The sequence below is a fragment of the Dendropsophus ebraccatus genome, chromosome 4, assembly GCF_027789765.1.
Source record: "Dendropsophus ebraccatus isolate aDenEbr1 chromosome 4, aDenEbr1.pat, whole genome shotgun sequence".
Taxonomy (NCBI): Eukaryota; Metazoa; Chordata; class Amphibia; order Anura; family Hylidae; genus Dendropsophus; species Dendropsophus ebraccatus.
Window position 1 is genome coordinate 152937513 of NC_091457.1, and position 27331 is coordinate 152964843.

Consider the following 27331-nt stretch of genomic DNA (forward strand, 5'->3'; position numbering starts at 1 on the left):
GGCGAGAGCAGAGCTGCACTTGCCTGTATTTTGTAAAAAAAAAAAAAAATCCCTTTGCCCTAGCATTGTCTAAAGGTTGGAACCCCCCCAATGCGATAGCTAAAAGGATTCAGAAGATCAAATGATCTGTTCAATATACAGACAAAACCAAAACCATTCAAAGTTTTATTTCATGATATCGAGATGAGCAGCAGCCGCACTGCTACCGCCCGCGTCCCTTCTGTGCAAAATGACCAGAACATAAGAACACGATGCAGTGAAGAGATCTTTTATTTTCCGACGCTTGCAGTGATGACGATGCAAGCTAAGATGTGCAGGTTTCCTTTTACCTATCACATATATGTACATACACACCAATATACATAGTATCTACACAATTGTTTAGATCTCATTTACATGCAAACAATAGGAGACAGATTCATAGTAATGAGACACGTCCTTGTGAACATTCATACAAAACGTCCGACATGTAAAGTTTTTTTTTTTATGCCTTTTTGAAGATGCCGAAACGTTGGTCGTATAATTTTGTGTTACTCTATGAAAAAGAGACGAAGGAGCGCGGTGCTCTATTCAAGGAAATGTGCGTGTGTCTACTCATTGGAGCACTATGGCAAACTGAGGGTTAAACTGGATACCCAATACTGTATATGTATAAGTAGTGTTCCCCAACCTCTTGCAAAACTACCAGACATCCTCCTGCTGTTGCAAAACTACAACTCCCATCATGCTCTGTCAGAGCATGATGGGAGTTGTAGTTTTGCAACAGCTGGAGAGTTGCAGTTTAGGAGAACACGGACGACATACAAACCAATGATCCTGAATCACTGCGGAAAGTAAAAAAAAAATAAGGGAAAAAAATATGATAATACTGCATAAATAGCTCTGACAGTGAAAATACAAAGAGCAATAACAATGATACTAATAAAACAAGAAAGCGTAAAAAAATAAAAAGACAACTTAGAGTTTTAATACATAAAAAAAAAAAAAAAAAAAATTTAATACTTAGAATATACAATAATTTTAGGGCAGTATAAATAAATCCACTTTAAAAGGGAATGTAACATATAAGGACCAGGTTCTGGGCTGTTTCTTTTGCTTGTGGCATCAGTTCAATGCCCGGAGTTTTGACGGTTGTCGCATGGGGGCGCTGTGGTTATTGGCATATAACTCCATACAAAATTGATGGACGTGATGCGTGCCATAAATTCAATGTACACAGCTCATCTGTAAATTGTACTGAAGAGATTAGAGATGAGCGAACTTACAGTACCTAGGGCTGCATCCATCTTTCCAGCCAGTGGGATTCATATACCCCCAATTAAATGTAAGTTCGCTCATCTCTAGTAGAGTTATAAGTGTCAAGGTGGCCATACACCTTCAGATGTTTGGCCAAGCGCTATTCCTCTCCATATACTTCTTCCCAGCTCCATGCACATGACTGAGCCAGACTCCCAATGTAAGTCTATGGGACTGTCTCATGTCATATGCAAAGAGAGTGGGGGGAGAGGCGCTCAGCCTGATGCTTCTCCCTTTTCATTCAAGAAGTTGGTCAATGGGTTTACCACTCAGTCCCATTAATCAAAACTTGACATGACAGGTATACCTTAAGGCTTTGTTCACACTAGTGCCATAGCACATGGAGACACGGAACTCATTGAACAGCTGCTGCAAATCCTGATGAATTACATTTATACTGTCCATCATGGTAATAATATTTTTGACAGCAAGCATGGCGATGAAGACCATACTATTCTTGCCTTCCAACACATAGAGGCCAGGCACAAACACTGGTAGACACCAATAAAGCTAGTGTGAACGAGCCCAAAGTAACACAACACCTCCATGGCCTCCAAAATGTCACCTTAGGCAACAAACTAGAATATACTGTAAAAGTCAGAAACTTTTTTTTTTTACCAAATCAGTATAAAACCTTATGAACCTGTATAGATATAATACAGTATGAATATTTTTCTAGCCTTCCCTCTAAAATATTGCACAGCCATGGGCACTAGCTTTCCCTCTGCAATATTGCACCGCCATGGGCACGAACCTCTGCCCTAACATGGATGAACCCAACCCCTTAGATAGGCCAGGGCTATTGTGCATGATGGTATACTCCAACCACTCAGTCTATAATAAAGCCTGTAGTGGCAGTAGGTTTTCCAGCAGGGATCTGGTATAATGCACAGGATTTTACCCATGATTACACAGTCATGTTCTATGTTATAATAGATACTGAATAGAAAACAGATAATGAACTAATACTTGATGGTGGATATGCTCAGTAACACTGCTCTGTGTATGTGCTGGATATGGTTAGGACATTCCATTAACTTTCCATTGTAACTGGGAGGCGAATATACAGGGAATGAACAGGGTATACAGAGAATACTGGTGAAATGTTTCAGGACAGGGTGAAGAAAAGGGATCGGTTACAATTCTATCATTCTATTACACGGGAAAGGTGCGGTGCCAGAAACACAGAAGCTTTGCAGGGTTGTAAAGGGGCGTCAATGACCCAATACTGCGCTAGGGAAGGGTTAATATCTGCCTTGTTATGTTATGTTCTCCCTATGTTTACGTGGGACACCTAAAAAAGGACTACAACTGCCTCCCATAGTCCCGAAATAAACCACAAAAGGCCCAAATCTATATTATAGTTCCCCCTGGTAAGCAGACTAGCGTGAAGGTGTGTGTGTGTGTGTACTGTGAGTAACATCACTGTGAAGGCTCAACGTGAAGAATAAAATATCAATTTAAAAGTTTAAAAACTTTACGTAACAGTCCGGAAATTGCCGATGTACAACACTTTGGCACAGTGCGACTTACAACATCATTATCTGTTCTTGATTTCTTTGATATATTAAATTAATTTAAGAATATATTGTTTGTCTGGGGCCTGAACTAACATTCAGGATATGATCTGGGGTCTGAATTTTAAGGGTCAGGTCTGAGGTCTGAATTAACTTCTAAGTTTTAATTAATTTTAAGGGTCTGGTCTAGATTCATTTTAGGCATCTAGTCTGGGGTCTAGATTCATTTTAGGCATCTAGTCTGGGGTCTAGATTCATTTTAGGCATCTAGTCTGGGGTCTAGATTCATTTTAGGCATCTAGTCTGGGGTCTAGATTCATTTTAGGCATTTACTCTGGGGTCTGAATTAATTTTAGGAGACTGGTCTGAAGATTAATTTTATTAACAGTCTGGTTTGGGGTCTGGTCTAGAGTCTGAATATATAGGATTGCCTGGTACTTACAATCTTGGAGTCCTTTTACACGTACAGATAAATCACTTAAGTGCTCGTTTAGCAAACGATAAGCAATGATTTTTTTTTCAAATAGGCAATAGACGAGATTAATCGCTATGAAAAGACGTTAATGCGAATTTTCATTAGATTTTTGATCGTGGCCGTTTTTTACACCAGATTATCGCTTAAAATTTAACGATTTAACGTTTTTTTTTTTTTTTTTTTTTTTTTTTGCATGCTAACCTGCCAGTGTAAAGGCCCTTTAGGAGTTTGATTCAGGATCTGAATGAGTTTAAGAATCCAATTTGATGCATGAATAAATGTAAGCGTCTGGTCTCGCTTTAATATCAGCAAATAATCCTACAAAATATTTAAAAGGTAATTGAGCTTTAAAAAGAACTATTGACATGCCCTATGGCCCAGCGGGGAGAGAAGCCCTTTAAGTTACATTACTGTTAGTGTCCAGCTCTGATCTTCACCTGACCGCAGACCCAGGTAAGTAGATCTTTACTAAAATCATTCTGCTTATAATGACAACAACCTTACATATTGTCCCAATCAAATAAACAACATTAGCCATTTTGTGACCTAGTTCTATAATGCCAACCATCACTAAGGGGCTTGAGGTGACATCTTAGATATCTGTTTCTGGTTTTAGTATAAAGTTCTACAGACACGGAAAGGGCAAGCTTAATTTTTCATTAAAGTATGAAGACGACTACCCCTCCCCCCCAACAATACGCGTCTTTACCGCAACACAATAAGTCATGGAAATTTCTTCAGCTTTGACACAAAAGGCCTGGAGTTCGGGGGCAGGTAATGATATCGCCCTTCCCTGCAGCAAACCTGGAAAGTATTACATCATCATACGACGCCATGATTCACCATACCCCGTCTGCCATACATCGGCCTGCTTATACATGTCGATATTCTCTTTTTTTTGGTAACAAATAAATTACATTCTGCAGGTCCTTGACCATCTCTGTTCAGTTATAGAAGAAAAAAAAAAGTTAAGTTAATGTACAATCCATCCTCCTGACATGCCTACAAATATATAACAAAATAGATATCAAAGTGAAAAACACTATTCAAAATGTCATGACCATATGATTTCTCTTTGCATTTAGCTTAAAAAAAGGTTAATTCTCACATGATATGAAATACTTTACAACACGTCTCATAAAAACAACCGTACTTATCCTTGAAATGGAGAATAAAAGTAAAAAAACACCCACAAACACGCTTAACCTTTCATCCCGGAAAGTGCATGCAACTAACCAGACAAGATGCATGGCCCTGTCCTGCAGCATTAGTGTCTAACCCTCCCTCGCGTAACACTGCTTCGAGCTCTCTACATTGGCACTCTTATCCACCTCGCTGGTTCACTTTGTGATGCGTCAAGTGAGGGAAACTTTTTATTTTCTCTAGTGTAAAAATTCTTATGTAATAAAAAGGCAGGGCCTATTTCTGATGATGTCATCTATTAGGACGTTCCCAGAGGAGCGAGACCTCTTTACATCCTCACTCAGATGACGTCATTCAACAGATGGCCTCAATAAATATCTTATCGATAGTGAATTAAAAGGTTAAAACCAAAAAGACAGGGCTTGTTGCACTGTCTCTGATGATGTCATCTGTTAGGACGTCCCCTGAGGAGCCAAACATCTTTACATTCAGCCATACTCACTCAGATGATGTCAGTAAACAGATGGCCTCAATAAATATCTTACAGATACTGTATTCAAAAGGCTAAAACCTAAAGGCAGGGCCTATCTCTGATTATGTCATCTGTTAGGATGTCCCCCGAGGAGCCACAACTTTTAACATCCAGCCATACTCACTCAGATGAAGTCACTAAAAAGCTGGCCTCAATAAATATCTTACCGATAGTGAATTAAAAGGCTAAAACCTAAAAGGCAAAGCTTGTCACACTGTCTCTGATGATGTCATCTGTTAGGACGTCCCCCGAGGAGCCAGACATCTTTACATTCAGCCATACCCGCTCACATGATGTCCGTAAACAGATGGCCTCAATAAATATCTTAACCATAGTGTACTAAAAAAGGCTAAAACCGAGCAAAATCTTGTAACAGGAGACCTTAGATCGATAGCAGCAAACTGTTAAGACTAGTGTTTGCCTATATATAAAGGATCTAGCACTAACCCTGTAACAATCGATCTCTAAATTTTCAGATAATGCTAACTAAAAATACAAAACGACGAGAGTAAAAAAAATAAAATAAGCACAGATACAGTCGCTCTCCATGAGGTGATAGAAACAGTCATTAGAAATGAACAGAGCATAAAGGCTGACTACAGGCGTCGTACGCACGTTGCACTCTAGGAATGTAGGACTGGAGAGAGTACTTAAATACGCCATTTTCTCTTAAAAACTTGCAGACATAAATAGAAAGGGAGTGATGCGGTCATCCAAATACATGCTTACTGGCTTGCATTTTTTTTTTTGAGGTAAGCTGGCTTATCCCACGATCCTCCTCTCACTGCCGGGGGAGCTGGGAATGACTCAGTAGAGTACATGCTGACCCTTATCGGCAGCCATACCAATGCATTTGCTCAACAACACATTTTACGCCCTTTTCCAAATAGACAAAAAAAATATACAAAATAAACCAAAATCTCGATTTGTCCTTTGTAACTCAACATCGTCTTGCACGCACGCAAAAAAAAAATAAAATAAAAAAAAATAATAATATATAAGGCAAGAGATGTTGAGTAATACCACTCACCTAACATGGACAAATGTCAGTGCTTCAGTGTCATACCGCACATGCCCCATGAACTCGGATAGCATACAGCTTCCCATCCCAGGTAAAGTGAGTCAAAAACATTTTTGTGATAAATAACCCCCCTCCCTGACACATCCAATTGCCATGCCCACCCTAGCCCACCCCGATCAATACTGTCCTACATTCCAGTTGTGTTGTAAAGACAGCAGGAAGAAGCGTCTGTGTTCACGCGATACAGGTCTCATTGGCAACAAGTCATTGCTATCTCCAGAAAACTTCAGGAGGTTACAATTTTTGTTTTATTTTTTTTTGCCAGCCGCCGCTATGCTTTGGAAGAAAGTAGTTTTTTGGGGGTGACCGGTCTCTTCGCTTGCCATAGGTGGCTGTGGATGGTCACAGCGTCGACGCTGGCGGACATGGTTTTGGCTGGGATGTGGCTGAACTGTTTGCGATCGGAGTTGTATTTGTAGAGACCGTCGATCATTTTGCGAGATATGGATCGGGGTCCGATGCCCACCAGCTTGGTTATCTCCTCCATTTCGGGATAGTAAGTATATACAGAACGAAATTGGCATCCTGAGTCGCGGAACAAGATGAGGAAGTTGTTGGCGTTCGATTTCTCCATTTCCTGTGAAAGTAGGGTAGAGAAGCAGAATCAGAATTCTCATCAATTCCATTATAACTGTGTGACAGGAGCTGTATAATTATTGCTAGTCTCTCTAATGGGAGTTTCTATCTCCTCTTGAGTACAGCTTGTGTGGAAAACATCACGCAGCTTCGTCATACAGGAGGTTCTGCTGGCTGAGATGGTGCCCACATTGAGAGCAAAGATACACATGTAATTTGCAAGCATGACCCAACTGAATGAAAGAATTCCATGAATTTTAAGACAAAAAGAATTAAGTGTGTTAATTACACGGGCTGATGGGGGCCGATAATAACTGTAAACGAGCGCCAATCTGCTAGATGGGCGCTCGTTTACTGGGCCCGGTAATCGTTTAACAAGGGCTGCATGGACATCGTTACCAATGTCCTTGCAGCCCTTGCTAAAATGGCATACATTTTATCCATGGTCCAGGGCTCCTCTTGCGGTCCGCTTCTCCCCGGGTCCCGTGTGCTAACGCTTCAGAGCGGCCTGTCTTAACTGACAGGCCGCTCATCTAATCACTGGCTGCGGCGGTCCCGGCAAGTGATTGGCTGAGCGGCCTGTCAGCTAAGACAGGCCACAGGACCCGGGAAGAGGCAGAGCGCAGGAGGAGCCCTGGACTATGGATAGTTAATATATTTACTTTGCAAATTGTCAGCCGTGCAAAGCTATTACACATAGCGGTGTGCGGTCGAGGGCCGACAATTATAGGTCCAAACCTATGTCAACGATCGGCTGATTGTTGTGTTTATTACAAGGAACGATAATCGGCCGGATAGGGCCGATTCTGCCGACTATCGTTCCGTGTGATAGTACCCTAAATGAGGTAATACTGGCAGAAATAGCCATTTAATACCTCTCTCTCTCTATCTGCTAGATTGGACCTTTTAAATGGCCCAATAATCGGCCAGTAAGGGCTGCATGAACATCGTTAGTGAGGTCCTGGCAGCCCTTGCCCAAACACCTGACAGCTTACCTCTCCCCACTCCCGGTCTTCTCCCACTCCCGGTGTGCTCCGCAGCTTCCCGATCCCTAACTCTCCCCCTTTATCTCAGGTGACTAGCTGCATAATGGCAAGTAAGAAAAAACAAACAAACATTTGGGAGTGCCTATTGGTTCATCCCAACTTGACTGTATGACATTTGATTACTGGTGGCTGAAGAAGTTGGATGCAGCCCTAGGGAGTCCTGGAAAACATGGATTAGGCCACCAGTATTCAAATGTCCAGGACTCCAGCATGCACAAGCCGCACTCCTCTCTAATAGCCACCTTTAGAGCAGCAATTACTAAGTTATTAGTACCGACCTCCAGAATCTTGTTCTTCTGCCCTTCATTCACTTTCCCAGCCAGGCAACAATGGGATATCGCATTCTGGATGATGTACTTGTTAGATTTAGCACTGGGTTCCTTGTACAGCTTCGGCCCTGTAAGAAAGAAGAAGCAATACTAAAATGTAAATATGCAAATCAATGTAATAAAATTAAAGGGGTTATCCAACACTACAAAAACATGGCCACTTTCTTCCAGAGACATGAACTGCTCTTGCCTCCAGGTCAGGTGCGGTTTGCAATTTAAGGGGTAGTGCGGCATTAGAAAATTATTTACTAAATAACACACATTACAAAGTTATACAACTTTGTAATGTATGTTATGTTAGTGAACCTGATTCATGTCGATCCCGGCCACCATCTTGGGGACAATGACGTTGTCTTCGGGAGGCCAGCCGGACCGCACAAGCCCTCCTTCATGCTGGCCCCCCTCTGCCGCGTCATCAGCTGCTCAGCCGCAATTGGCTGAGCATGACTAAGCTCAGCCAATCGCGGCTGAGCCGCTGATGACGCGTCCCTCATGCCAGCCCCCTCTGTGCCGCGTCATCAGCTGCTCAGCCGCGGTTGGCTGAGCTTAGTTATGCTCAGCCAATCATGGCTGAGCAGCTGATGACACGGCAGAGGGGGGCCAACATGAGGGACAGCTGCATCGGTTCAGGTGAGTATAATGCACCACACTTACGGGTTTAGCGTGGATGGGGGGGAACACGGGGAAGGGGGCCATTCACATACATAACATACATTACAAAGTTGAATAACTTTGTAATGCGTGTTATTTTGAGAATAATTGCTTAGAACCGCACTACCCCTTTAGGCTTAATTCACATCAATAGAACTAAGTTACAAAACATGTAGTGGTGAAAGTGGCCATGTTTTTGTAGCACTGGATAACCCCTTCGGCTGCCCGGGCATGATGGGAATTGTAGTTTTTACAACAGCTGGATGGCTGAAGGTTTTCTATCTCTGCTCTGCTACCTTCAGCAGTCCAGTGGCATGATGATAAGTGATATGATAAGTCACAGAATGGGGGTCCTCAGTCCAAAACCCCCTCTATATAGCAGAGCACCCCCCTACTCCATACTCTGCAGCATGCTTCTTACCCCATAACAGGCACACACCACCCACCTGTGTACTCTGTAGCTGATGTCACTGAGGAAGTAGTGGAAGCATTTTCCCAGTCTTTTTCCCCATTGCGACTGCCAGAACGGCCGGGTGACAGAAATCCTTCTACAGATTCCGACCTAAAAGGACTGGAACAAGCAAAAAGACAGCAATATTATATATATTATATTATATATATATAATATTACAGATAAATAGAATTTACTGGCTGGCTAAGATTCATATATACCCTAATGGGAGAGAGAGAGGGGATAAATAAAAGAGGTGATAATGAATGAGTATACCTACATAATGTTCTTAAAGGGACTCACCTTCAGCACACCCTCCTCAAAAGCCTAAACTTAGTGTCACTGTCTTTTTTTTCCACAAAACAATAGTATTTGTAATTGGGTTTATTAGGCTAATCTGCCATTATCTGCATTCAAAAAGCCTTTCCCCAGCCCCCCCCCTCCCTCCTCTCTCTCATTCACTGCTCATTATCAGGAAATCTCGACTCTTTTACATCAGTCGGGCCCTGTGTAACCTATGGAGAGGGGAGGGGGAGGAGGGAGATTAGTCGCCAGCAGACAACAAACGATTACACATTGGGAGCTGTGTGAAAGCCGGTGTTCAGAGGTCAGAGCTGACTTCAGAGGGGATAGCCCGGTGACATAGCTGTAAATTGACTCTTTATTGTCCTGTTTTGGTGCCTCATCTCCCTCCACCCCTCCCCTCTCCATAGAGAACCATGAAGACAGGGGGGAGAGATTCAAACTGTTTTTTCATTATAAAAATGCATTTTTTCGGCTAATAAACCCAATTACAAAGTTTCTTAAAATCGCCTGTACTATTGATTTCTGCAAAAAAAAATAAATAAATAAATAAATTAAACGACAGTGACAGTAAGTAGAATAAAGGATGCTGATTCCAAATCTGTAATTTGTAGCTTTCTACTTTGCTGTACTCCTACAGACTGGGCATGTGGATGGATAGAGAAGACAGAGAAGATAGCTCAAGAATATAATGGAGAGGACTACTTAGACTCCTTCATATGTGGCAAGAACATAGAAAGATAAAAACTGCAGATACAGAATCAGCGCTGTATACTCTACAGTTAAGTTAAGGGGGTGTATTGGAGCTGACAGAGTCCCTTTAAGAGACACTCCAATGACATTCCTGCTCTGCCCTCTTACTGACAGCTCTCCTGGTTTGCTGCAAGCGTCCTGACCTAAAATATTCGTCCACTGGGTGCGCATCAATACGTGTAATAGCTACACGCAATAGTGGTGCGTGTCCAATGGCTGATGACTGTGTAAAAAATTAAATAAACTATACATACCTCTCTGCGCTCCCTGTTGTCCTGCAAGCTTCCTGCTACCGGCAGTGTCTGAAGTGACAGGCCAATCAACGGGTCAGTGCCGAGGCCAGTGATTGGCTGAGCAGCCTGTAGCCTCAGACACTTCGGGGAGCAGGGCGAAGCTGGAAGGACTGCAGGGAGCGCAGAGAGGCATGTATAGTTTATTTATTTACAAGCGCTGCGTGATTATCGGGCCGTGTAATAGGCTCAGTAAGAAAGGTGCTCGCTTACACCAAGTTATCAGGCTGTGTAATACGGCCCTAAGGCTGCCTGCAGAACAAAATGGAACATGCTGCACAGTTTTCCTAAGCTAGGGATTTCTCCTGCTAACCACCGATCCTGTAAGTTTTGTGCAATGGGACAGCAGAGGCAGTGGGGGAGGGAGGAAGGTAAGTATAGCTTTTTTTTATGTTTACTATCTTTCTGAGCACATTCAAAGGATTTTTTCCCCTAAGTTAGCTTTGTGTTTGCCTTGTGTTCTTCCTTTGAGAACAGTTAATACCTTGGCGTTCTTTTCCCAGAATTCACACTTTCATTGTCTCCCGTGTTCAGTGAGGCCAGGGAAAAGCTTGAAGCTGAGGAAAAAGAATAAATATCCATACGCATTAAAGAAATCTAAAAAGCAGTCTCATTTCAGCGTAGCGTTCTATAACCATTACTTATAAGTCACAACAATCAAGGATAGATGTTCCATGGCGTGCGACCCCGCTTTAACCCCTTAATGACGGAGCCAATTTCAGTTTTTGAGGTTTCATTTTTTCCTCCTCTTAAAAAGCCATAGCACTTGTATTTTTTTCCCCTACAGACCCATATAAGCCCTTATTTTTTGCACCACTAATTTTACTTTGCAATGGCAGACTTAATTTTTGCATAAAATATGCTGCGAAACAAAAAAAAAATTACATGCGCGGTGGAGTTGAAAAAGAAAAAAAACGCAATTCTTTTTATTTGGGGGGGCTTCATTTTTACGCTGTTTGTCCTATGGTAAAAGCGACATGTTATATATGTTCCTCAAGTCGGTACCATTAAAAAAATGCAACTTAAAATAAACATGCCTTAAAATTGCTCTATGACCATGTGCCATGATGTGTTCTTTCTATCGGTACCTTGATTACCTATATGCAACTTTATGATCGCTTTTTATTACAATTTTTCTGGATTTGATGCGACCAAAAATGCGCAATTTTGAACTATAGCGGGTTTTTGCACTTACGCCATTTACCGTGCAGAATAAGATAATTTAATAGTTCAAGCGATTACGCACGCAACGATACCAAACAAGTTTATTTATTTTTAATTTATAAAATGGGAAAAGGTGATTCAGCCTTTTATTAGGGGAGGGTTTTTTTTATTAATAGAAACACTTTAAAAAAAACAAAAAAAAAAACTTATACAGTAATTAAAAGTCCCCTGGGGGACTTCTAATATAGCTACGCTGATCCCTCATAGCGATCAGTGTAGTATGCATTATACAGCACCAATCAATTAGATTGGTGTTCTATTGGTCTGGCCTGTTGCAGACCAGATCAATAGAATACCGAGCCGGGATCAGCGTCATTGCAACGCTGAGTACCGGGGAGATAAGATGAAGGGATCTCCCCTCCACGATCGCATCGCGAAAGGGAGATCCCCCACTAGACACCAGGGAAGGTCGCACAGAACATTTTTTAATGCAGCTGTCATGTTTGACAGCTGCATTTAACGGTCTTAATTAGCGAGAGCGGTGATCGGCCGCACCCGCTAATAGCCATGATCCTGGGGTGCAGATAGCAGTCTGGATCATGGCCTCTGAGCTCCCCAAGCTACGAGATGGGGTATATGTACATCATCCGCCGGTAAGGGGTTAAGATATTGGTTCTCTCTCTAGATTAGAGTAAAATTATTCCAGGGCTGCAAATATCTTGCAATGGAGACCCCTTTAATAACCAGTGTTCCAGTGTGCAATATGGCAAGTTCATAGCATAGTAATAGCACTTTAACAAAACTTTTGACACATCATTATGGCATGAAAAAAGTCTGAATTGGTGGAGGTCCCGGTGCTGAGACCCCCAGTATACCAGTAGTGTTGAGTGAACTTACTGACCTGTTCTGGTTCGGCAATATTCTCCAAACCCAAAACGCTCAGCATTGGACTGCCACTAATCCCCAGAGATTGGTACAATGACAGTGCAGAAGCATTCTGGTCATAAGTGGTGGGGTCTCAGCACACAGACCCTGACTGATGAGTTTTGTGAAAGTACAGTTACACTCTAAGCTGGCCATACACCCTCAAGCTTCAAGGTGGTCTGTCTGAGCTGACAGGCCGCTCAACCAATCACTGGCCGCGCTTCCAGGAGTAAAAGCAGAGGACAGGAGAAGACTGGGATCCTGCAGAGGTATAGTATAACAATTTAGAGCAAGAGCTGCACAGACATCGCTAACGATGTCTGTGCAGCCCTTGCTAAACGATCCAGCTGTATAATAGGCTTAGTAAACGAGAGCCGATCTAGCAGATTGGTGCATCTAATATGACCCTAAGGGTACTATTACACGGAACGATAATCGGCCGAATTGGCCCGATTCGGCCGATTATCGCTCCGTGTAATAAATGCAATGATTAGCCGATGACAACGATAATCTGCTGATCATTGATATAGGTTAGAACCTATTTTGTCGGGCGCCGACCGCGCACCGCTGTGTGTAATAGCGGTGCACAGGCGGCGACTAACGATATACATTACCCATCCACGTTCCAGGGCTGCTCCTGCCGTCCGCTTCTCCCGGGGTCCCGCGCGCGCTCCAGCTTCACAGCGGCCTGTCAGCTGATAGCCCGCTCAGCCAATCACAGGCCGCGGCGGTCCCGGCCTGTGATTGGCTGAGCGGCCTATCAGCTGAGAAGCTAGAGCGTGTGATAGACCCGGGGAGAAGCGGACAGCAGAAGCAGCCCTGGAACGTGGATAGGTAATGTATTCCAGTTTAGCAAGGGCTGCATGGACATCAGTAACAATGTCCTTGCAGCTCTTGTTAAACGTTTATTGGGCTGTGTAATAGGCCCAGTAAACGAGCGACGATCTAGCAGATCGGCGCTCGTTTACAGGTATTGTGTGGGCCTGCAGCAAAAAAAGAACTGCTATAAAAAAGGCCCCAGTGGGGTCAACCTACCTGGAGGGGCGCCCGTCGGTGTTCTAGGCAGTTCCACATGATGGTCTCTGTGGATGGATTTAGGCCTGGCCTTTTTTGATCTGTTGAGGTTCGACCGAGGTTTGATAACAGAATCCATATCCTCCATTAGCTTCAGCTGTTTCCTCCGCAGGTATTCTTGTTTGATGAACTCTCGCCTCGCCTTCTCGTCTTCTTTCTTATTACGTTCCTCTTCTGACTTTCGCCTGCATAAGAATTGCTGTATATCAGTGAAATATTGGGACAGCCCCAAAATGTGACAGCCCCAATGAAGAACATCAGGTGATCATTTACTGTGCTGCTACTCTTACAAAATGATGACGCTTGAACTATTCCCTTAAATGGGTTATCCAGCGCTACAAAAACATGGCAACTTTTCCCCCTCTCTTGTCTTCAGATTGGATGTGGTTTTAAACTCAGTTCCATTGAAGTAAATGGAGCTTAATTGCAAACCGCACCTGAAGTGGAGACAAGAGAGGGGGAAAAGTGGCCATGTTTTTGTAGCGCTGGATAACCCCTTTAATAGCCTCATTAGAAACAATTAAAGGGGCATTCTTGATATTGTACTGGGGCACTATGGAAGAAAAAAAACACACATACTCACCTACTTTGCTCCCTCCAGGATCCCCCTGTGAAATCTTCCGGCTCTCTTTCTGAGACAGACCCATCTTGGCTATAATAGCCTTCTCTGCCAATCACAGAATAAGGGGGCCACTACTACAAGAGTGAACCGTCATTGCTGACATAGGTCCATATCAGAAGTAGTAGCAACAAGAAGAAGGTCGCAATATGTCATAGGAGGATCCTTGAGGGAGGAAGGTGAGTATGTAGTAACATAGTTAAGGTTGAAAGACGACAAGAGTCCATCCGCTTCAACCTCGAGAAACCATACTGTGTTGATCCAGAGGAAGGAAAAAACCCCTATGAGGCAGATGACAATTGCCCCATCACAGGGAGAAAATTTCTTCCTGACTCCAATGGCAGTTGATTTGAAAGAATGTTTTTTTGCTGAACTAACCCTTTAAATTTAGCAATCTATATATTTTTAGGGTCTCAATTGGGGCCATATTACACAGGGTGATTGCTAGTGATTGCTAAAGAAGCGGATATCCCCCTGTGTAACATGGCCAGCGATGAGCCAACATAAGAGTAAACACATGTTCATTGGCTGTTCAGGTAATTTTAAAGAGGAACTATCAGCAGGTTAGACAACTCTAACCTGCTGATATGTCCCTATTGCACACAGGGTACAGAGGAGAAAGGTTTGCCTCTTACCTCCATCCTCTGTGCCATTCCTGTGCAGTGTTAATGTAGTGCTTCGTATGATAAGGCCATTAGGAGCACTGCCCCGCCCTCAGAGCGCTGATCCAGCCGGCCTGCACCATTGATAATCATTAGTGGGGGGGGGGGGGGGGGGGGGGGCTGGCCAGGGCGGATCAGCGCTCTGGGGGCGGGGCAGTGCTCCTAACAGCCTTATTATACAAAGCACTACATTAAAACTACACGGGGATGGTGCCAAGGATGAAGGTAAGAGAAATACCTTCATCCTCAGTGCACCATGCACAGTAGGGACGTGTTCATCAGCAGCTTAGATTCGTTCCCCTTTAAACTGCCAAAAACTTATCAGCTGCACATCCTCCTGTGTAATAGGGGAGAACCGACTGTAGCAATGGACTATGCAAATGATTCAGGGACCCTCCTTGCCTCTCGTTGAAACAATGTAATAAAATCTATATCTATCTATCTATATTTATATACACACACCAATTATATAGTTAGAGGTTTACATTAACTAATTTTTTGAGATTTTGAGGGAGATTTATCAAACTGGTGTAAAGTGAAACTGGTCGCTAGGGGCAACTGAGCCAATCAGATTCCACCTTTCATTCCTCACAGACTCTTTAAAAAATTAAAAGTGGAAATCTCTTTGTCTCGGAATTCATTTTAGGGGTATGCTCTGGTTTAGGGGTCTGGCGTGATTTTCCCCTTAAAATGTCACGGTCGTTATAACTTTCACAATCTAAATCAACAGTAGATGTGATATAAAGAAAGTTTGCAATTTACATTATTATAATTTTTTTTGTTATCATGGAAAACACGGCACTTCCTGCGTTCTGACTTTTTTGTTTTCAAAGAGTCTAAAAACAGGAAGTTTAGTGTTTCCCAGGTCCTCTGCACTGGCAGAGAAGGAAGTCATGTGATGGATGGTAGCATTGAGCTGTAACACTCTGTACTGGATGGGACTTCATTAGTTTTTTCTCTTTTTTTTTTAACCAACACCAGACTAAAAAGCTTCAGGAGACTGGACCTGGATACAAGTAAGTATAGCTTTGTTTTACAGCATGAAAAAAAAATTATAATAATAAATTTAAATTACAAACTTTATATCACATCTACTGTTTATTTAGATTTTGAAAGTTATAAAGACAGGTACACTTTAACAAATAATAAATCTTGTATACAGCTTTATGAAGCCTGAGACCCCACTCACAGTTATCTCTACTCTCCTGAACATGAGATCTGTAATTATAACCCAGTAAATAAGCTGTGATAATAAGAACCCTGCAGTCATATGCCGTCTATCACTGTAGCATATCATGCACGTGATTCTATGGTGTTCAGCTGGTTTTGTTCTCTCTCTCTTACCTGGCTTCCTCTTTCTTGAGCTCTAGCTCATTCTCTTGTTCCATCTTCTTCTGCTGATTCTCACGTTCTCTCCTCAGTCTCTTCTCCAAGAGGGCGGCACGTTTTGCGGCCATATCGTTTTCCTCCTTGCGATCATCCTGCAGCAGAGTAAGAAGAGTTACAGGACTCTATCTGGTACAACAACAAGTAGAATTGTTTTTTAAAAGGAGCACTGGAGCACATAAATTCATTCACTGAAAAATATAACTCATACATATCATATATCATACATATCAGGATCTACCTAAACATGACTTTCATAAGTATCTGCGGATCAGGCAATATGTGCTGACTCAGTTGGATACCACATTTAGAACTCATACGACTGTTCATAAAACATCATAAGGGACTAAAAATGTATTGAACTTGTGTATAACGCCCTCAGAAAAAGAATGGCAAACAGGCTTTCAATGGTCACAGAAAAGTGAGATATAGGGGTTAGCCCTACTGTAACCATGCTAGCCTCGGGAAGAAAGGAGTGCTCTAGAATACAGTAAATATCTCTGCATTGGCGGTGCAAACATTCAGATGCAGAAACGCAGAAAAAAATCCAATGACAATAGAAGAAGAAAAGCATCCGAGTGCACTCATCATTTTCTTGCATAGGCATTTAGTAATCCGTGTGGGCGTCATGGAGGCCAACACCCTCCACTAATGACAGCTGTTTCACGCATTAATATAGCGCTTCCTCAGATACCACCCCTTCGGTAACGTTACTGCAATTGCCTTTGGTTTGTGACTAGAGATGAGCGAACTGGAGCATGCTCGAGTCGATCCGAACCCGAACTTTCGGCATTTGATTAGCGGTGGCTGCTGAACTTGGATAAAGCCCTAAGGCTATGTGGAAATCATGGATATAGTCATTGGCTATATCCATGTTTTCCAGACAACCTTAGAGCTTTATCCAAGTTCAGCAGCCCCAGCTAATCAAATACCGAACTTTCGGGTTCGGATAGACTCGAACCCGGTTCGCTTATCTCTATCTGTGACGTATCCGAACAGTGGGCATGACAGTGCTCTTAAAAAACAATAGTTAAAATTATTCAAAAAACATGATTACCCTTTGTTAAAGAGGATGTACCACCAGGTACATCCTCTTTAATCTGACACAGGCATAGAACGGCGCCGTCAAGGGCAAGCCGCTGCCGCGGTCCGTTTTTTGATCCGTGGCCCGGTTCTATGCACGGGTCCCGGGCCGGTACTCAAGCACTGGAGGTGGGCCGGCCCGCCCCCAGTGGGATGAAATTGCCTCCCCATGACGCGGCTCCGTTAGAGCCAATGCTTCCATTGAGCACCGGCCCGGGACCCGTGTATAGAGCGGCGCCATACACGGGAACCGGGCCACGGATAAAAAAAAAAAAACAGACTGCAGCACCGGCGCCGTTCTATGCCTGTGTCAGATTAAAGAGGATGTACCTGGTGGTACATCCTCTTTAATGATTAATAAAGGTTAATCATGGTTTTTTAACTACTGTTTTTGAGAGCACTGTAAGGGTACTATATTATTTACAATGTTTTATTGAAGTTATACATAAATACAAAGTGATAAGAACAATCATAAAATAGATAAACTATGATAAGTCAGTAGACTTATATAAAATTATATAAATAAAAATAACAAATCATTAAAACAGACAAAGCAACCAATTATTGCTCTAACATACAATTGAAGTAACATTGTATCATACTATGCTTTATATCAAGTATAGGTAAGTACTCCCAGGGTACCTGCAACTATTGCTTTGTGATACCAAGTTGTATTGGAAAATTGTTGCATAACAGAATTTCTTTCTTCTGTAGACAGAACATTCACTATAAAAAGTTTCCATTTTTTCATGAAAGAAATCGTAAACTTTTCATTACTACGTAGGGTATCAATCATTTCCCAATGAAGTGTTTCTTTGAGATTATCAACCAACTCTGGTATTGTAGGGGATGTAGACTTGAGCCAATGATTTAATAGGCATTTAAGAGCTAACAATAGAGTAAGGTGAACTCCGGGAGGAAGAGTCCTTGTGGCTGAGAGAGCCTCACCTCCTTCCGTCACGTCGTGGAACAAATAACAGATTGGATCAAAAGGCAAAGACGTGCCCCAAGTGTTTGTTAGAAAAGATTCTATCAATTTCCAAAATAAGTGAACATGGGGACATAGCCATACACAGTGATAGAGATCAGCTTTAGATTTAGCACATTTAGGACAGTGTTGTAAATAACCTTCTATGTGTTGAGTATAAGAGAGATTAAAAGCATATATTGCTTTGTTTAACAGTCGGAAGTGGAGCTCTCTCAGTTTTGTGTTAGGAGTAGCGGTGTGAACGAATTTAATTCCATTTAATAATCGTTGTTCTAATACATTACATTGTAAGTCGTCATACCATTTTTTCACAAATGTCGGGGGGGCACGGTCAAAAGAAATGGAGGAAAGCATGTGGTATATTTGTGACAGGGAAAGTCGTAAGGTGGTTCTGGAGCAAAGAAGGTCAAACGGTCCCGATTTTTCTGCAATGGCTATTGATTGAACTCTATTGCTTGCTAATTTGAGAAGTTTATAATACTGTACTTCTTGTTCTTGGGGCAAGTCATATTGTTCTCTCAGTCGATCCCAGGAAAGAAATATTCCCACTTCAGAATCAAGTAAGTGACCTAAAGTAGTGATATTCCTTTCTTTCCATATTGTATGATCAGGGTTTCTAATTCCAGGTCGGAATAATGGTGAATTCTACAAGGGAAGATATTTAGAAAGTTTGAAGGGTAAATTGTATAGTTTCCTGACAGCTTTCCAAGTCGCTATTGTGTCTCTAAGAATGACATTTTGCTTCAAATAAGTAGGTAATTCAGAGATGGTATTATGAAGGAGTGCGGATAAAGGCCATGGATGGGTAAGGGAGGATTCTAGTGAGAAGTTAGAAAAGTAAGAGGTGTGATTGAGCCAGTCTCTAATATGTCTGTATATAGATGCCAGATTGTATAACCTGATATCAGGTAGCTGAGCTCCTCCTCTGTTTTTGGTTGTGCATAAAGTATCATACGATATTCGGGATTTTTTTGATCTCCATATAAAAGCAGTGAATGTAGCTCTAAGTTTAGATATATCTTTATGTTTAAGGAGAATGGGAATCATTTGTATGGGGTATAATAATCGAGGAAATGATATCATTTTTATAAGATGTATTCTTCCCAAAATGGATAGAGGTAAATCTTTCCATCTTATTAGCTCTTGTTCAATTTTTTTGAAAAGCGGATTATAGTTTAGAGTATACAGAGAGGAAGGAGAGGGACCAATTTTAATACCTAAGTAAGTAATATGAGATTTAACGATAGATATTCCTGTAGGAGAAGTCGATGGAGTTAAATGAGGGATCAGTGGTAATAATTCACATTTAGAATCATTGATTTTGAAGCCTGTAAAAGAGTTATAATAATGGAAGAGGTCTAGAATCTTAGTCATATGTACATTTGGGTTTTCCAGGAATATCAAAGTATCATCGGCAAAACAAAGTACACGTATCTCAGTATCTTTAATTTTTATACCTTCAAAATCTGGTGAGATCAATAAATGTCTAATTAGGGGTTCTAATGCTAAATTGAAGAGGAGAGGTGAAATGGGGCATCCTTGTCTCGTTCCTTTATGGATATAGAATATATCTGAAAGAAAGCCTGGGGTGTGAATACGGGCTTTAGGGTGATTATAAATGATAGAAAGAAGGTCTCTAAAAGGTCCTATTATACCATAGTTTGAGAGGGCAATATCCAACCAGTCCCAGCTTAAATTGTCAAACGCCTTCTCGGCATCGATAGTTAGTAGACCTGGGGAATGGACAGGATTTTTCCTCTTACAGACAGAGTCTTGGATTGTTAAAATTGTTCGAATGTTAGTAACAGCAGCTCTACCTCGTATAAAACCCGTTTGATGGTTACCTATTAGTCTGGGAAGAAGAAGGGCTAAGCGGTCTGCCATGATTTTCGTTAGGATTTTTAAGTCTTGATTAATTAAAGAAATTGGACGATATGAATTAGGAGAAATAGGATCTTTGCCTTGTTTGTGAATAATAGTGACATATGCCATGTCACCTGAAGGGAGCATACATTTATCCTGAATCATGTGGTGATAAACAGATTGAAGGGTGGGAATAATATTATCCTTTAGGCATTTATAGAATTCCGCTCCATATCCGTCGGGGCCTGGGGCTTTGTTGGCATGTAAGGAGGAAATAGTGCGAGAAATATCATCTAATGAAATGGGAGCATTAAGGTTTTTAAGAGCGTCATCATCCAGTTTAGGAAGATTGAGGGATTCTATAAATTTTCTTCCTTCATCTATGTCTATAGGGTCAGGGGAGTACAAAGACATGTAGTATTTATGTAAAATGGAAGATATAGCTCTTGGATTGGACTGTATCAAACCTGAATGGTCTTTCAAGGCTTTGATATGACTTATTGGGCGTTTACCTTTCGCAAGATTAGCTAGTAGTCTGCCAGACTTATTACCAAATTTATAAAGTTTGGCAAAATAGTGGTCCCTGTACAATGTATTCAGTTTTTCTTGGGCCATTTCAAACTCTTTCTTGGTTATACACCACTTGGTTTTGTTATCTGGAGAGGGGTTAGAAAGAAAATTAGAGTAAGCAATACGGAGATTAGAGGTGAGGGTATTATATAAGCATCTAGCTTTTTTCTTATGATGTGATATATAAGAAATGATCTGTCCCCTAAGGACAGCCTTGGCAGTTTCCCATAATAGAATGGGGTCATTCGCATGTTGGTCGTTATCAGTAAGAAATTGTAACCACCATTGGCGTAGGTGAGTGGTAAAATTTTCGTCTGTGATCAGGGTTGTAGGGAACCTCCATAGAATATCTGTTCCTTTTGGATAAGAGTTTCGAATAATTAAAGTTATGTAAGGGTACTATTATACCAAGCGATTTTTTGACGACTAACGATTAACCATAAACGATCTCAAAAGACTCTAAATCCTTTGGTGAATTACACAGAACGATGATCGTACGTTTAAGCTATGACTTATTACACTGAATGATGTGCGAACGATATGCCAACGACAAACGATAAAAATAGTTCAGAATTCTATCAAACGACCAACGATTTCTTGTTGATTGTTTAATCGTTGTTTGCTATTACATGAATCGATTATCGAACGATTTTTCGAACGATAATCATCCTGTGTAATACAGCCCTAACACCCACTGTTCGGATACGTCACAGACCAAAGGTACTTGAAGTGATGTTACTGAAGCGGCGGTATCTGAGAAAGCGCTTAATTAAAGGTGTGAAACAACTGTCATCATCAGTGGTGGGTGTTGGTGTCCATGCCACCCGCACGGACCACTAAATGCCTATGCAAGAAAAATAAAAAGATTATCGAACGATTTTTCGAACGATAATCGTCCTGTTTAATTTGGCCCTAACATCCACTGTTCGGATATGTCACAGACCAAAGGTACTTAAAGTGACGTTACCAAAGGGGCGGTATCTGAGTAAGTGCTATATTAAGGCGTGAAACAACTGTCATCATCAGTGGTGGGTGTTGGCGTCCACGCCACCCGCATGGACCACTCTATGCCTATGCAGGAAAAATAAAAAGACACAAACTGCAAAAAAGGTTCATTCAGATGCTTTTCTTCTTCTATTGTCCTAGCCTTTCAGTTGTCTTTTAAAGGGGAACTCTCTGCAGGTTGGGCGAAACTATCCTGCTGACATGTCCCTACTGCACAGGAGACGCTGAGGAGGACGATATGTCTCTTACGATGCAGTTAGGTGTTTGCTCCATGGTCCGGTAAGACAGTTAGGCGCACTGTCCGCCTCCATAGCGCTGATCTGGCCTGGAGTGTGGGCCAGCTGGGAGCAGATCAGCACTATGGGAGCAGGGCAGGGCTCCTAACTGTACTGTGGAGCAAATAACTAATTACACTGGAATGACGCAGAGGACAAAGGTAAGAGACATACCTTCCTCTTCAGCGTCTCCTGTGCAATAGGGACATATCAGTAGGTTAGATTCTATTTTCTATCAATATTATAAAATAATCCAGAGATCTTGAAGTTTTCATTCTCACCATCGGGGCTAAAACTAAGCTAAGACTTCCTGTTGTGTATGTGGTGATAAGAGAGGACTGCTGTAAAGTGGTCTGTGCAGCTTTGCAGCGTTATGTGACACCAGCAGATAGAGGAGACAATAGCAGCTCCCTGTGGAATGACCTCTACAAAGGTCTGAGAGTACCCTGAGTAATGCTTCACACTCATCCCAAGGGGACAGACTCTATTGCCTATTGTCGTCTATGACCATGAGGCTTGCTGTAAAGCATGTCACTCAACATTGTTAAAAATCAGCCCAGACCCCATAAAAATTAGTCAGAAAATAGAAACAGATTACAATAAAAGAACAAGTTTTTGTATCTGACTCTAATCGGTAAAAGAAAATGAAGGGGACACATTCCCTTTAAGTCCACAGTTTGCATTATTGCTTCTGGGTATCCAAGATATTCCACACATACATCTGTGAAAAATACTGATAATTGCTAAACTAGTTCTTACATGTTATTGGAAGTCACAAAACATCCCAGAGGTGTCAGAACATTAATAGTTTTATATTGTGTAAGAAAATATGGTTCCCTTGGAAGCATAGGAAATATTTCCACCCATAGGTCCCCACCCCCCACATACCAGAATGTACACCTGTTGGTACCAATTGTTCTGTTTGTTATTTCCTCTTGTTATAATGATTGGAGTTACCTGCACTGTTTCTGCTCTCTTGGTTCCCGATCTACCATCTGAGGGAACCATTTGTTTGTTCTTAATTTCCAATGTACTTTCATTGTTTGTATGACCTTTTAAGATGTGTATATGCTGTACTATAAAGTTAGATATATATATATATATATATATATATATATATATATATATATATATATATCTATCTATCTATCTATCTATCTAATAGCGGTATGGAAATATGTCTCTTACCTTCCTCCTTGGCACCATTCCTGTGCTGTTAGCTGTGTAATCCACAGCCCAGAGCACCATTAGAAGCACTTCCCCGCCCCCATCACACGAGCCGGCCCACTCCTAATAATAATGAATGGAGTGGGCGGGCCTGCTCTAGCAACGGGGCAGTGCTGCTAAGGGTGCTCCAGGCCGGGAGCAGCAAAGAGGAGGAAGGCAACAGAAATACCATCCTCCTTGGCGCCCCATGGTACCTGCGCCCTTGGTGTCCTTAAAATGATCATCTTCTATTAGTTACCCCGAACATATAATCTGATTTAATATTTTTCACACTGTCAACTATACAAAGTGTTAGTTGGATAAATTTCGGCAATGTTCATCACAGTGTCCCAGAGACTATGAGCTACTTTTACCATTGAGATACTGGATCCATATCTTTAACCACTAGATTATGCCGAGCTGTGCTCAGGTCAGATGTATCACTGTTTGAGGGCAGCAGTGCCTCTCTTCCCACCCACAACGTGCAGCCCGGGATCTATGTTAACTCTAATTCCAGCCATTCAACCCTCAGACACTGTTGTCAGCAGAAACATAGAAGACTGTCGGCAGAAAAAGGCCACTTGGTCCATCTAGTCTGCCCTATTAGTATTTCTCTTCCTCTTACCTTAGGATAGAGATATGTATATACCAGGCAAGTTTACATTCACTTATTGTAGATTTACATACCACATCTACTAGAAAGTTTTTCCAAGTATCTACTACTGTTTCATTCCATTAATATTCTATCGTGTTGCATCTAATCTTTCAGCCAACTAACCTCAGATGCCCTTGTTCTTGAGGGTTTTTTTTTTTAATTAAAAACACTTTCCATTCTTATTTAGTCCTTTAACACATTAAACATTTGAACACGTTAAAATTTACAATGTTGTGGTCATGATGCAGGGGTGCTGAGAAGAGCCACCTTTCCTCTATAATACAGACTAGGGGCTGCAATGGATTGCCATGGCTGTTTGGATCCTTCAAGTCTTCCCATTGGTTGGTTCCCATTGTCAGCAATGGCCTTCAGGTGTGCAGACAATGGGAACCAATTGGGTCTAGGAGGGGGCTTACCTTGACAGCAAAAGAATTGGGTATTTTGAAAGTCAACAGGTAGATCCTATTTTTCCTCAAGATCTTTTTCTTGTGGGAAAGTTGGGAGATTCATATATATACATATATATTAGATCAGTGTTCCTCAATCTGTGGCCTCCAACTCCGAGCATGCCCTGACAGCTGAAGATAGTTGTCTGGCCCCATTGAAACCTGGTTCATCTGATATTAATGTAATGTATATGGCTACTCTGAAATGTCTACACCACAAGCACAGACACCCCGGGAGCAGGTTCTGAAACTGGTGGCTCGTCACTATTTACCATAGCCTATCACCCAATACAATAAGCTCCATTGTTTCGCTGCATATTATATTATGGCAAAAAGAACAATACAAATATTACTGAAATAAAGTAACTAAGCATTCTCACCTTGAAGAAAAAGCCACAACAGACTTTCTGGTCCTCAGATATTAGTTCTTTCTCCGGCTCCACTTCGCTTTTTTCTGAAATCTCCTCTGGGGGTTGTAACTTCGAGAGAGGGACTTCAATAAGACTGCCATTTTTGGCGGCAGTGGAAAAGCTCCTCTGACTGAAGACCTCGTCGTTTGGCGTAACGCACACAGTCTCTATGATGGGCTGTGACAACACTTCCGATACAGTTGACTTAATGGGTTTTTTCTCCACTTGATGAGATAACCGATATGATTCCGATCTTGGGGTCTCACTATTAGAACATTCATCTTTGTTAGATGCCTCCTTAACCTCCAGATCTTCAGTTTCAGGTTTTCGATCATCTCCAAAGTAAACAAATGATCTTGTTTGTGTCTGGCTTGGAGAGAACCTTCGTAGGCGCGGAAGGCTATCTACGGATTGTGGTGGAGTCAAAGTGCGATTCAAGGGTGTTATTTTAAGCTCATTGGGGCGAGGCGTCCTCTGGGGTTTCGCAGGAAAAGATACAGTCTTTTTGAGTGTAGTTTGAGGAGATCTGTGAGTTTGCCGAGGCGACTCCATGGTAAAGCAAGGAATTGGAGACCACGTTACCGAGGGCTTTGTTGCTGGTTTCGACTCCTTCTGGGGCACCTTTTGCGGTGAGGGCTGAGGTGGAGAGATAACCCATGCTTGCTTCTCTCTCATCTGCATTAACATGTCCTGCTGTAAAGCCAGTCTTTGCATTTCCTGCTGGAGAAAATTCAGAGATGTATTTAGCTTTTCAATGGACTTGGTGTACTCTCCGACATCCACTTCCGTCATGTTTTCTTCACTCGGACTTGGTAGACTCCAAGATTTGTCAGTATCTACAGGTGTCGCGGGAGACTTCAGCCATCGAGGAGTTTGGTCGCTATTCACTTTTAGGGAAGAACGGCCAATAAGGGAAGGTTGCATGCCCTTTTCTTCAGAGATATCTTCCTGGGCTTTATCGGATTCTAAAGACCCAGCTTCTTCTTGTAGGGGAGAGATACAGTCTCCCTTTTTTTTGACAACCGTCAGAAACGCAGTTCTTCCCATTTTCTGCCGTTGTCGTGTAAACGCTGCCTCTACCTTCTTCTTCTGTGCCTCAATGGCTCTTCTTTTTTCCTCCAATTTCATTCTCAGCTGTACCACCTCAGAGGCTAAGAGTTGTGTTGTGTCTTTACTTTGCGGGAGAGAGTTCACCTCTTGGATCTGGCCAAGGGCGACCACTTGAGGAATATTTAGTTCCGAACCATCGGGAGTTGTCTTCTGGGAGCTGCTCCCACTGCTCCTACTGTCTCCATAATTGAGTTTCCTGAATTTTTGTTCGGCAAAGCTGGTCATTTTGATGCCAGAACTGGAAGAAGCCGTACTACCTGCTTGGGATTTGCCACTTACAGAGCTGGGACAAGGACTGACTGATTCCCGAGCATTATTTATCCCATAATCGTGTTGTAACTTCAGATGGTCATCTAAGTCGGAATCTAAACTAACCGTGTAATCTTTCAAAGATGAATCTTCATCCATAGTTTCTGGAATGTCATCCGATTGTATGTGAATACCAGTGTCCACCTCCGTATTATCGGTCATGGGGCTCTGGGATCCTTTTTTGTCCATACTGTCAAAGTTGGTCTCTGTAAGAGCCAGGGGAGATAAAGGCAAGCCCACATTCATGTCAGTGTTATGAAGGAAAAATCCATTGTTTACTTGATCCGTAATGACAGGAGTAGTCTTCTCCGGGTTGTGAATGATTTCAAGGGCTTCTTCAATACTTGGTGCTTCTACCTGAGCCTCCAGTTCATCTCCAGATGTCCTACTCTCATGCGGCCCATTGGGCTGTCTATTCTGATCACCTTCATCTGAGTCCCACTGGTTGCTGGTAGGCGACAAGTCATCGTAGCTGGGTGCCACCTGACCCCATTCTTCATGAATGCTATCCGACTGTCCTTGTCCATTGATGGGTTGGAAGGAAAGGTTTTTCCGTATGTGTTTTGGAACCCGGGCCAGGTTCAGAGAGAAGCCTTCGTTGCTGATAGATCTCCGGATGGGCCTGCTCGGGGTTGTTACTCTGATCCCATCTTCTTTATCAAAGGAAATGTCAAATGACACACCATGCATTGAGGATCTAAGTTGGAAAAAGAGGAAAATATCTGATTAACAATTGGCAGAATAAATGTATTGACATATAAATCTACACAGACAAGGGACATGAAGGCATGTCACCTTTAATCCCTTAAAGGAGTATTCTGGCACTCTCATGAGAAACTGAAAAGATGGCCGCTGGACCATTACACATAGAGAAACAATCTATCACTAATCCTATAAAATTACCTTTTCCGTCACACCCTTCTCCCTATGTACTCCTTTTCAGTGAAGCAAGAATAGGCATGGCTTCAGCAGCAGCTCATGTGGGTACCAGACTACAGTTCCCATTTCCCGTTATGAATTGCTAACATGTACTCTACATTGTACTCCTTGCTTTGCAAACTCCTAGATGCTAAACAGTGACTCTCCCCCCTCCTGCGCACTTCATACTGTGCCCCCCCCTGCCGAGCCTCTCACATTAA

At 42.2% G+C, this 27331-nt stretch overlaps 1 protein-coding gene across 2 annotated transcripts in view; it reads right to left on the reverse strand.

Moving 5' to 3' along the window:
- Positions 1–6156: 6156 nt before the first annotated feature.
- The window catches only part of CAMSAP2 (calmodulin regulated spectrin associated protein family member 2), a 77767-nt gene continuing 56592 nt past the window's right edge, over positions 6157–27331 (reverse strand). For both annotated transcript variants that reach the window (XM_069967491.1, XM_069967490.1), the window contains exons 12-18: positions 24744–26889; positions 16231–16367; positions 13567–13790; positions 10928–11000; positions 9093–9217; positions 7945–8063; positions 6157–6621 (exon numbers count right to left, since the gene is read on the reverse strand). In XM_069967491.1, the coding sequence (XP_069823592.1) occupies positions 6316–6621; positions 7945–8063; positions 9093–9217; positions 10928–11000; positions 13567–13790; positions 16231–16367; positions 24744–26889 (3130 nt within the window). In that variant the 3' untranslated portion in view covers positions 6157–6315. The remainder of the gene's footprint in view (positions 6622–7944; positions 8064–9092; positions 9218–10927; positions 11001–13566; positions 13791–16230; positions 16368–24743; positions 26890–27331) is intronic.